Genomic DNA, 12272 nt, shown 5'->3' on the forward strand with positions numbered 1-12272 from the left:
AATTAAATTAATATATTATTAATTAAAATTCCATATTTTACACCATTTGAACGTTCAGAGTAAATATTTTTCTATTAGTCTTAGATATCGTATTGTTTTTGAAAATGTTTAATATTTTGTAATCTATCTTATCTATGCTGATCTTTGTTTTATTTATATTTTTCTTGAGTCTGACTCTGAAAGCTTACAGCATTGTGAAATAGGAAACAATGTACTGTTCAAAGCACGTCTATAACCATACAATAGCTACAGCAGTACAATATAATATCTATATTTTTGTGTAAAACACAGATAATAACAGTAATAATCGTTGTGTGTTATCATATGGAAGCCCAGAAAACATACAACATCTTATATTGTAAAGCCAGTGGGACAAATATCTTAATGGTTTAGTCTGAGAAGGCTTTTTGTCTTAGTGGGTTTGCTGGTGGGCATTAAGCCCTCTGAGGGATTAACGTTGTCCTCTGCTTCATGCTGAACTGGGCATTTTGTCACCGGCTGTCCGTCTAAACATTCCGCATTGATGTCTGATAAATAAAAAAGAAATTAAGCGCCCACCCCAAAACCGTTTTCGTCGCTATGGAGACCGACTCTGTGTACGGAAATGGTGATACTACTCCGACTAGCAACTTTGTGAAAAATTAATGCATTTGGTCAGTTCAGTTTGTTCAGATAAATCGTCGTGTTCGTCTTTTTGTCACTATAAAGTCTCACTGGAGTTCAGACGGTAAGGTAAGTTTTCTGCTCAGGGGCGGATTTAGTGATTTTAGGGCCTGCAGGTAAACACTGTCTGGCTTTATTTTCATCCTTACTCTAACTGGGAATGTTGGAAATTGTCAGCGGTAGAAGAAGTACTCAAAACGTTTTTCTGAAGTAAAACTATTAACTATAAATAGTAAAACTATTAATACCTTTCAGTAAAAGTACTTCAAAAGTTTGAGTCTTGCATTCAAATTTTAAAAGTTTGAGTAAAAGAGGAATTATCAGCATAATGTACTTAAATTTACTTAACGTCCATTCAAGGTGGAGCTTTTAATTCTAACAGTTTTATACAATGCTGGATAGTTGAATGAATAATATTGCATCATATTTGAATTGTTACATTTTGTGAGTAAAATCTGAATCTGCAACATAACCAGTAATATTTTATCTGTCAGGTAAATGTAGTGATACAATGTTTTCCTCTGACGTAGCAGTAAAAATATAAAGTTGCATATTTGGGGGCTTTGGGGGCCTTTTGTAAGTTATTTTTGGGTACAATGAGTTAGAATAGTAACATAATTCAATATTTTTCATATCTAAACATCATAATAAATCTATAGCTGTTTGGGGTTATTTTAGTTGAGGGTCCCAAGCAGTTGCCTTCCCTACCTAATGGTAAAGTCCGCCCCTGTTTCTGCTCTTACCTTTTTGAAAAACTTTACAGCTTTAACCTACAGTTAGCCAATTCATACTTTTTCTTCATTTTAGAGTGTGGGTTTGTTCTAACAATAAACCATTTCCTGGGATGGACAGGTGTCAACAACCTGTTTCCCTTTTTCTTTTATGCTCTGCATCCATACATTAAATTAAAACTGTGCTGCAGGCTGTCTTCATGTAATTACATTTGCAGCATAACTGTGCTCTATCACCATATGTGTGCATATGAAGAGGCTCAAATGCCGAGGCAGGAATACTGCAGCTGCTGGTCAATTTACTGTAGAAGCCAAAGAAGCAACAGTTGCATGCCTGCATATGCTATATTTGTCATATTTGCTTCGATACAGAAATGTGTGACATGACTACACTGTGCTGCTCCTGGCCCCATCCTGGCCGAGTGTCAAATTTCAGCATCATACCAGCGTCCTGCGCTTTGCTTACTGCCACAACAGCGCAGTGTGGTAGTAGTGACACAGTGACCGACCATTGGCCTTCAGTCTCTGACAGAAATCACAGAGGAAGGGAAAACAGCAAGGACACACTGACTTGGAAAAAGCGGTGACTGAGCTTGTGTAGAAAGGATCCAAGTTTGATTTTTCTGTGTAGGTTTAGCATTTCCTCATAGAATTACACTAGTTGTACAGTCATTTCTTGCATGCATGTGCTTTGTATGACCAACTGATGGAGAGACTAAAGTGAAATATCTGCTTCTCCCAGGGTAGGCGGAGACAGGTGGAAGAAAAAGAGAGAGAAAAAGGAAGTGGAGGAAATGACACTTTGCCTGTATGAGTGTCTGAGAGCAATTGGGCTACAGCGTCATTATGCACGGTAAGCAAACACACTCACAGCACATTCAAACTCACACATTTCCTCCTCTGACTATCAGTCACCCTCTGCCTCCTGTCCTTTCAGGTTTACCTCCATGGGCGTCCGTCGTGCAGCCCACCTTTCAGCGCTTACCATGGAGGACTACCCCATCCTGGGAATCCACACCATGGAGGACAGGACTCGGCTCTTCCGTTTGGTCCAACTGGTCAAAACTCTTGACCTGGAGAGCCTTGGATTTGAAGATGGTGATGATGATGATTATGATGCTGATGGTGGAGATGAAGACAACACTGCTGCAGATAGTAGTTTTACTTATGATGGTTATGAAGATCGTGACGATGATGCATATGAGGATGAGGATGTGAAGGGTGCTGCCGTGCGTAAGCTGAATGCAGCCACTTCTCCCAAACCATCAAGTGTACGCAGACGGCTTGATTTCAGTAGTGAAAGTATTGATCATCATCAGAAGCTAGTCCCTCGTCCTGCGGGGACTGTTCATGTTTCTGCAGGTTATAACAGAAATGATGAGTCAGTCCAGGGCAGAAGGTCAGCCTTCGTACCTGTGCAGCTCGAGCTTGACTCCGCATCTGCTGTGGTCTGTGCTTGCCAAGGGAGGTACAACAACCACAGGCCAGATGTCCGGAGTCGACCATCTGACGATCACACAGGAGAAAACACCAAACCAGACATCACTGGAGGAATTTCCATACACAGCTCTCACACTAGATTAACACCTAAGTGTGAGTCATTCCACAAACCAAAACCACGGCCTGCAACAGTTGCATCAAAGAGGTTTAACAATAAACCGGTTGGGCAAAAAGATAGAAAAGGAATCTCTAGGAGGCAAAAACTCTCTACAGAAATAGGCATTAATGGTGCCTCTGAAGGCATGGCTAAGCCAACACCTGTTTATGAATCAAAGAGAACAGCTGGATACAACTATGGACTACCACTGAGTCCCCCTTCTGCTTCAAACAGAAAGTAAGTGGTAGTGGTTTATTTTGTCTGTACAGCTCCTTCCTAGTAAATGAATACCTTAGTGAAGTTTTATGATTCTCTCCCTTTATATGATAAAGTTTGCATAAAGTTTCCATATGAGCATTGTGTCCTTTGGACATGATTATCCTGTGTGTGTGATTTGCTTGTGTGTGTGTGTGTTGCAGGCAAGCAGGGGCGCAGCGGATCAGCGTGTGTGTGAGGAAAAGACCTCTGACACGTGCAGAGAGCAGGAGAGGAGAGGCCGATGTTGTGACAACTCCTGGTGGAGAGTGTGTGATTGTCCATGAGAGCAAAGAAGCTGTGGATCTCACACAGTACATACTACAGGTAGATACGATATGCAGAGAGGAGTCAAGTCATTTTAAAGTCTATCTCCAATATGTATACTGTGTGTATACAGTGTAGGAGCATGTAAGGGTGGAAGGTCACCGTGTCAGATTAATATGATGTTTATTTCACACCTTGTCCCTGCAGCACAGGTTCTACTTTGACCAGGTTTTTGGGGAGGAGAGCTCTAACGAGGAGGTGTATCAGAGAACAGCATATCCTCTGGTGCAGCACATGCTCAATGGGTAGGGGAGCAGCGATGTAGTGTACTAACAGTATGGATGTGTGTATGTTGTCACCTTACCATCCTTTCTATCAGAATCCAGAAAAGCGTATACAATATAATCAGTACAAATCTGATCACAGCTGTTGTGTTTACATGCTTGATTGATATCTCCCTCTTCTTGGAGACTCTCATGACATTTTGCCTCATCATAACAAGACAAGCATAGATGCAACTAATAATGCATTGAGTTGTTCTGTTCCGTTTAAAGGGCAACAGAGGATATCACATTTTTTCTGTCTTAAAACAACACTCACATGTCCATATGTGCATTGTATGTCTTTGGTTACTGCAATTGTTGTCCATACAGGCTGTGAAGTGATACCTTTCTAATGCAATTTAAATGCAAGAGAAGGGGCCAAAAATACATTCTAAAATTCAGCTGAAGCGAATATAAGGCTTTATCTTTCTGAGTTGGACAAATCAAATAGGTATTTTCTTAAGTTAGTCACTTAGTCTTTTTAGTACTAAATTCCGACTCCATCACAGCTCAGCAAGGAAACAGCATCTGGGGAAAGACAAAGAGGGAGTTTCACAGTTTTGGAAGTGGATTACAAAGGGATCTCTAAAGCCAAAATGGACTTGAGGAACATCTACTGTATTATTATTATTCATATTATTAATTAGAAAAAACATTGTGAATGGCTATCAACAGTGTATCTACTTAACCATTACAGCAATGTCACCATAGTATGAAACAGAGACTAGTTAAATGCGCATGCTTGTATGTGTGTATTATGTGTATATAGGGCCTGACGTGTTTGCACACAGCTGTGCTCTTAACTATCTATATTTGATGTTGTGTGTGTGTTCATAGAGGCAAGGCCACCTGCTTTGCATATGGCCAGACAGGTGCAGGAAAAACTCACACCATGTTGGGTTCATCGCCTGGGAGACCGGGGTTGTATGCACTGGCAGTCCAGGACATTTTTGCTCACCTGTCCACCACACACACCCCCTCACCCTTGCTGGTGTATGTCAGTTTCTTTGAAATCTACTGCGGTCAGCTGTATGACCTGTTGGACCAGAGAAAAAGGTGTGTTGTGTTAAAAGATATTAATAATTGTTGAGGAGGAGGAACGACAAGAAGATGACTTGAGAGTAATTGATAAAACTTTTTAAAAAGATGAATAATAATTTGCAGGCAATGCTAATGTAAAGATATTTCTCATTACACTATCAATTGCATATCTTTGGAATATCACCACCATTTTCTTTATACTTGTTTGCATTGAATTTTAGAAAATATATAGGAAAATTGCCCTGTCTCTTAGTGATTTATTTCCTTTATGCCCAAGTGTTCCCATAGGGATAATTTATTATTTGGTAACGTCCTCATTAATGTAAAGTATGTTGTCTTATAATCGTATTTGAATCTATGATTCTGTAGGTTATTTGCCAGGGAGGATGGCCAGAAGGTGGTTCACATTGCAGGGCTGCGTGACGTCAGAGTGGACTCAGTCAGCTCGCTGCTGGAGGTTTGACTCTTTCTATAAAAACTGCCTCATGTCCATGCTTTGTGTTCTGATTAGCACTTTTAGAGCACTTATGGTAATTACTAAGACTTTAGTTCCAAAATGAGATATCTAAAATTTGGAAAAAGAGAAATCAAATATCATGGTGTACTATTAAAGTTGTGAGCAATCATGTTTACCAAATTCATGGCAGAGAACAAAAAAAATCTGTTCTTTTAGGTTTTAATGGAGTTTTAACTTATTTTTTCCCCAAGAATTATTAGAACGAAACCTTGCCTCTAATAAATTTGAATCTCTTTTTGCTGTGCTTAAGTATTCAGTAGAATGCTACGGTAAATATACTTATACATGAAAGTCCAATGTCAACACTACCTCATTTGGGCTAATTCTGTGCTTACATCCTCACAGATGCATCAGCAGACTCTTGAGTACGTTAAATACTTTGATTATTACTATAAAGCGGCAATATCTCTGAACCTCTCTCTAAATCTCAACCTCTCTCTCCCTTGTCTCCCTCGTCTTACTTCATCATTGCCCTTCAAGGTGATTACAGAGGGCACAGAGGAGCGCACTCAGGGGATGAGCGGAGTGAATCCACTCTCCTCTTGTTCCCATGCCTTGCTTCAGATTCAGCTAAGAGGTCCAAACCAGCAGATAACTGGCAGGTGAGTGACAACATTTGATGTGCTTTATTATATTGTGAGCTTATTAGGGTGTGTTCACTTCCTGAATGTCTTGTCTTTCCCCTTTAAGACACTACTGTATCTTACTGTGACTGAACTAGGAGCGGTGTGTGTGTGTGTGTGTGTGTAGAATGTGGTTTGTGGACTTGGCAGGAAGTGAGAGAGCATCAGATACCAAAGAACCAGACAGACAGAGTCGTATGGAGGGAGCTGAGATCAACCAGAGTCTGTTGGCTGTAAGCTGCACACACAGACACACACACACACGCTCAAATCAAATACATTACAAATACATTGTCAGCATAACATGGTATTTTACATACTTTCAAATTTATATTTTTTTTTCTTAGCTTAAAGAATGTATCAGGTCCCTTGATCAGGAGCAGTCGCACACACCTTTCAGACAAAGCAAACTAACTCAGGTACTAAAAGTTCGGTAACTCGCCTTTTTCTTTGGTTCTTGTGTGCACTAATGATACAAGTGTGCACATGTGAAAATGTTTGATCAATAAATTCTCCTGTGTTCTCATTCTAGGTCTTGAAAGACTCGTTTGTTGGTGACTCAATGACATGCATGATTGCCAACATTTCACCTGGTCACTTAGCAACAGAACACACACTTAATACTCTAAGATATGCGGACCGGTAAGTTTGAGTGCAATATGTGTGTATGTGTGAATGTAATGGGACAGGATGGGATATTAGTTACTTGAAAGATTTTTAGCAGTTTTTATTAACTACTGGATTGTATTGATTCGGCTTTAAATTCAATTATGCTAAGTTTCGATTTTCATCTTAATCCCAGTGTCGACAACTGATCCAGTCTTTGACAAATGCAGGTGCATAGGATAACCAAAAATGTTTTTTTCTTTTCATAGTATAGTCAGGAGCTATAGAGGGAATGATCAGACTGCTATTTGAGATGTTATGTGTATTTCATTTTCCATAGTGTGAAGGAGTTGAGGGGACAGGGAGGATTAAGAGGAGGAAGAAGAGGCAAGACAATACCCTCCCCCAAACGTAACCTGTCCAACAGCAACAGCAACAGCAGCAGCGGAGCCAGCAGTGTTGGCACCCGAGGAAAAAGTCCCCCTAAAAAGCCAAAGTTAGGGAGACAAAGAGAAGCTTTCAGCCCCACTTCACCTGCGACAATTCTCTGCTCCACACCAAAGAACAGTAGATGGGGAGAGGAAACAAGTGCAAGGGCAAGACAAAGGATTGGACTTGAACAAATTACACCAGTGAGAGGTTCACTGGGAACAGGTGATAAGAGGAGGGAGAGAACAGGTGAGAGGGAAGATAGGAGAAGAGCAAGTGAAGAGAGGTATGGAAGAACTGACAATTACTCAGTTGGTGACCAAAACACAGGGGCAGGGCTGGTGTTGGGACAACCAACAAACAGGCAGCATCGCTCGTGGGAGGTGCCAAGAGAGAGGTTAGCCCAGGAGGGTCATTTGTCTTTTGCTCAGAGGGAATCTGGCTTCTACCACAGAGGGAAAGAGAACCAACAAATAACTTTGAAAGGGGGAAGAGAGGAGGAGAGGAGATGGAGAGAACAGAGGAGACAAGTGGAAAGCAATAGAGACACACATGTTGAAGTGAAGAGAACAAGGGAAAGAGATTTTCAGAAGGCTGCAGAAAGGGATAAAGAGAAGGAGAGGCGTCTGAGACAGTATCACCAGCAGCTGCAGCAGTTTTTACCTTCATCTGCCTCTTCCTCTGTTCATGTCCTCTCACCTTCTACAAGTCTGTCTTCCTCTAACCAGCCCTCTCTCTCTTCTCTTGTCCCTGCCTCTTCCTCTTCTTCTCTCGGAAACTCTTCCCACCTCTCAATTTCTGCCCTAACGCATCGTGGTGTGGAGGAGGTTTTACATACGTACAGAGCCAGGGTTGAGGTTAGGGCTGATGGTAATAGAGGACAGTTGCCTTTCCCCTGTGGAGGTGGAGAGACTTGCTTACAAACTGAAATCTCTCCAAGCTACAATAGAACTAATGATGAGGATGGCCATGGTGACTCAAGTGGTATTGGTGAAGATTGGAGGGAATGTTGGGAAGGAACAGAGGCAAAATTTGGACGAGACAGAGGTAAAAGTGAGAAGAGGAGGTCACTGGAAGCAACAGGCAAAGGGGAGGTAAGAGTCAGGAGGGAAGATAGGAGGTCAGCTGGGATGGAAAGAGGAGAGATGAGGTGGGCTTGGGTGACAACAACAGAGACAGAACAGGCAGGCAGGATGGCAGGCGCAATGGCAACTGATGCACAGGAAGTAGTGTCTTACAACTGTGATTCAGAAGAGAGGAGAGAAGTGGGGCAGGAACGAATGGACGCCCCAGTGTGGAGCACTGAGGAGGGAGACGGCAGTTTAGTGTCTGCCCACAGCACTAATGAGAACAGTTTCTTTAACCAATTTCCTGTTGAATCACCCCATCAACGAGCTCCAGCAGAACGACCCCTCTCCCCAGCCTGTGAACATACCAACGCACATACCCTGACCCCAAACAAATACTCCTTGGTGTCAAAACACACCAGATGCACCACCAACATCATGCCTCTACCACTGCAAAATGCCCAGCAGGGAGAGCCATCAAGCAGCAGCAGAGAGAAGGAACCACGGATCACTGCTAATGCCAGTAGAAAACAGTTTCCAGATGCTCAGTCAGCCAAACTACTTCTCACTACTTCCATCACTGAGAATGGATGTAAAATACCTGCCGAGCCCCTTAAGTTATCTGAAAATCTAGCTGGCACTCAGATACGCAGCCATCCAGAGACCAAAGCCAAAATGTCAGTTTTACCTCAAGAAGAGAGTTCTCTAAGCGACATCATGGACCCTCTCAGCATCTCACTGCTTGAGGTGGATCAACAGGCTGCCACAGCCTCATTCCTTCAAGGGGAACAGAGCAGCAACTCACTCTGTCCACTTGAGGATGAGAGGGAAGGTAACAACAGGGAAGTGGAAAAAGAGCGTTTCACATGTGCTGAGATGGAGGGGAAAGTTCTAAAGGACATGGATGTTGAATTTCGCCTGTTTCTTTTAGAGCTACCACAAGCGAAGATCCACTGCCCTCCAACTTCTGACACCATGACAGCTACTAATCACACTAAGCTAAGAAACGACAGGTGTTGTGCCACACACGGACACTGTGGAATAGGTAAGTATGAGTCCTGTGTGTGTGTGTTTATGAAGTAATGATTAAAAATGGGTATATGAACATTTTTTTTAATCTTGTCCAGGTATGGTGGAGCCTCCTATCCCTGAAGTTATGCTGGTTTCTCTGCAAGACCAAGAGAACAGTCAGAAACCCCAAACACAGCCAGCAAGAGCCCCTGAATCTCCACTTAAACCCTCTACGTGTGCCTCTATGCAAACTTCTGTGATTCAGCCCAACTCATCCTTTCTCCAGCTCTCTGGGAATACTAGTTCACCCGGTTCACACAGCGGTGCCACAAAAATGCCGCCAAAATATGCAGAAAACATGCACACCAAACCTGCCTCTTCAGTTTCATTACCACAGTCAGAAAATGTCTTGGGCCACGTGAACTCAATGCCAAACCAGTGTCAGTCAGTACATTCAGATCACCCCAGCAACTCAAGCATCTCACTCCAAAATAATAGACTTACAGAGTCAAATATTCAAGAGAGTACCTGCAATCAGCAAATTGGACCCATAATCCATCTGTCTACCCTGGAAGACTTGGATCATGCCCAGTAAGCAATTTTTCAACAATACAACCATCTTAATTAAAGTGATACTTTTACATTTACATTTTACTGAGGCTCAACAACTACTATTATTATAACTAATAATGATAATACAGAGATGTGTTTAGTGATATTTAAATCTGATGCACAAATGTCAATCCTGCAGATATGACACAGAAATCATTCAGACCTCTTTGGTAACACATTTGTAAACACTGCTGTGTATTTGGGAGTAATAACACCCTAGAGGTTATAAGTTTGAATAGAATATTTCTGTCTATCTCTAATTACTACCCCACCACCACCACCACCATGCAACTTTAGATGGAGTGTTGTCCAGGCCCACTGGGAGCAGCTAGAAGAGATGGAAGCTTTATATCGTAAAGAGGGGACGCTTCTGTGCCAACAACCTGATATGGTCAGAATAAATCAAATCCAGTCATTAGCTGAATTGTTATCGCATCCTCCCTACTTTTTCTGTCTCTTTTCTTTTCTACTAAACTGTACATTTTAAATTAATATAATTATAAGTCATTATTTAAATTAAAATGAATTTTCTTGAAATGCTTCTGTTAGTCAAGGATTTATCTCATTTATATATGTATGCCATCAGAATTGAATTTCCACTCTTCTGTGTCTGTCTGTCTGTCTGTCTTACAGGCATTTGAGGACTACGTTCACAAGCTGGAGGACATCATGAAGAGAAAGGCTCGGTGTGTCCACAGCATGAGAGCTCAGCTGCAGCCATATCTTAAGCTCAGTCCTCCTTCTTCCGACCACCAGCACAAACAAGAAGAGGATAATCATGAGCCAATCACTTGAATTAACTAAGTAAATGAACAGAGAAATATTTGCATTTTTTTAGTGTATAGTGCAGGTAATACACAGAAGAAATTCGAATTATACAAGGCTGTTTTTTTTCCAATTATGAGTCCAATATATTACTTTTATTTATTTATTTTGAATTTTCAAGTGTCCATATGTGGAAACTTGTCTTAGGGTACAAGACCAATTTCCTTACAGGACAATGAGGTACATCAGCATCAGAAGGGTAAACTATACCCACATGTATGTTTGTGTGTTCTGCAGATGGATGTGGGTGTTTTGTTTGTTATTTTTTTGTGTGTAGGTGTGGGATTGTTTTTTTCCTCTTGGATTCTCAGCACTATAAGCAGCACATGCTGATACAGATGCATTTATAGCACACATACATATTTAATTGAATTGAATAATATAATTTAATGATTTGTCAATTTCATCTTAAGATGGAGATGTAATGCACTACTATGGAAACATGGATGACTGCTATTTAAATTATTTAATAGCTGTAATGGCTATTTACATACTATATACAGTATCTATTAACTCAGCCTAACTCACCAGGGCTGTTGTTTTGCAGGCCCAGTCTTGGTCCGATCTTGGTGCTTGTATCAGATGGATGAATTTTTTCTCAGCTTTGGACTTGCTTGTTTGTTTTTTGATCGTAGGTAGAAAACTCAAAATTACATCTCAAAGATTAAATGTTAATAATAAGACCCACCCTTAATATTTCCATGAAAATTAAAGCACCTCATTTCTAGACGTGACCTTGGTATTGAACTTGACCAGGCACTTTCAGTTTTCCTCAATTTGTGCTATACCCACACCCCCGCCAGTCTCTGCCTGGACAAAGACCAGCTCAAAGTGGTTAGGTTTGGGATTCTGCTGGCTACGGGCTTGACTATTACAGTGATTCTGGAGCAGATGATACTCGATACCAAATAGACACAACTAATATTTTGCTAATCTACTTAAAACTTGAGTTCAAGTTGTCTACTGAGATGTTTACTGGGCAGGTGGCAAACTGTTATCTAGTTCTACATTTTTGTAAAAATGGTAGTATTGAGGCTACTTGGTTTTTGACACACAGGTCTAAAGGGTTAAGATTTTATTAAATTTCCTTGGCGATCAGATGATGTGTTCTGTGTTGTGAAATATATATTTCAGTCAGAAGTCAAGATTCAAGAACTTTTATTGTCGTGTGCACGGCAACACAGCAGGTGGCAACATTGAAGGAAGTGAAATTAGGCTTCAAACTCTAGTTCAATCAGAGTACTAAATAAATATTTATAATTGTAAAAAAAAAAAAGGAGAGAGAAGAGAAAGACAAGAGAGAGAGAGAGATGACATTAAAAAATATAAATTTATACAAATATACATTATATTACACATACATGATAAATAAGTGTACTGCACAGAAGTGATAAATACTTCAGGTAAATATAAATATTGCCTAGAAGAAGATTTGATGTCAAAGTTGATTGGATGATTATTTTTCTGAATGGGACAGTGTTGATTTGTCCTGTGCCTAAATCTATTTGCCTATTTGAATTGCCATTCTTTTATTATGGAAATCTTTATATTCCACGAAGAGCATAGCTGAGATTTGAGAGTGATAAGGTCAGTCAAATTAGAATAGAAGAAGCCTATATAAACTCAGTGTTCATTTTAGGTGATCACCTCAGCTAGTATTACACCACCATTAAAGAAACTCCCACAACCTGTTCTGGCTCAAGAA

At 40.8% G+C, this 12272-nt stretch overlaps 1 protein-coding gene across 2 annotated transcripts; it reads left to right on the forward strand.

Annotated features, from left to right (window-relative positions):
- The first annotated feature begins 384 nt into the window (after window positions 1-384).
- LOC137197689 (kinesin-like protein KIF24) lies at window positions 385-10615 on the forward strand. Of its 2 annotated transcripts, none has more exons than XM_067611125.1 (15): window positions 385-727; window positions 2137-2247; window positions 2332-3228; window positions 3411-3573; window positions 3721-3818; window positions 4674-4892; window positions 5247-5334; window positions 5875-5996; window positions 6145-6250; window positions 6365-6436; window positions 6550-6659; window positions 6964-9164; window positions 9247-9721; window positions 10040-10133; window positions 10376-10615. In XM_067611125.1, exons 1-15 carry the CDS (start codon window positions 645-647, stop codon window positions 10535-10537), a joined length of 5001 nt encoding a protein of 1666 aa, XP_067467226.1. In that variant the 5' UTR covers window positions 385-644; the 3' UTR covers window positions 10538-10615. The 2 variants fall into 2 exon arrangements, with proteins under 2 accessions (XP_067467226.1, XP_067467227.1); XM_067611126.1 differs by having other exon boundaries at window positions 639-727; window positions 2142-2247.
- Window positions 10616-12272: the final 1657 nt, after the last annotated feature.

This window comes from Thunnus thynnus, chromosome 2 (genome assembly GCF_963924715.1).
Source record: "Thunnus thynnus chromosome 2, fThuThy2.1, whole genome shotgun sequence".
Taxonomy (NCBI): domain Eukaryota; kingdom Metazoa; phylum Chordata; class Actinopteri; order Scombriformes; family Scombridae; genus Thunnus; species Thunnus thynnus.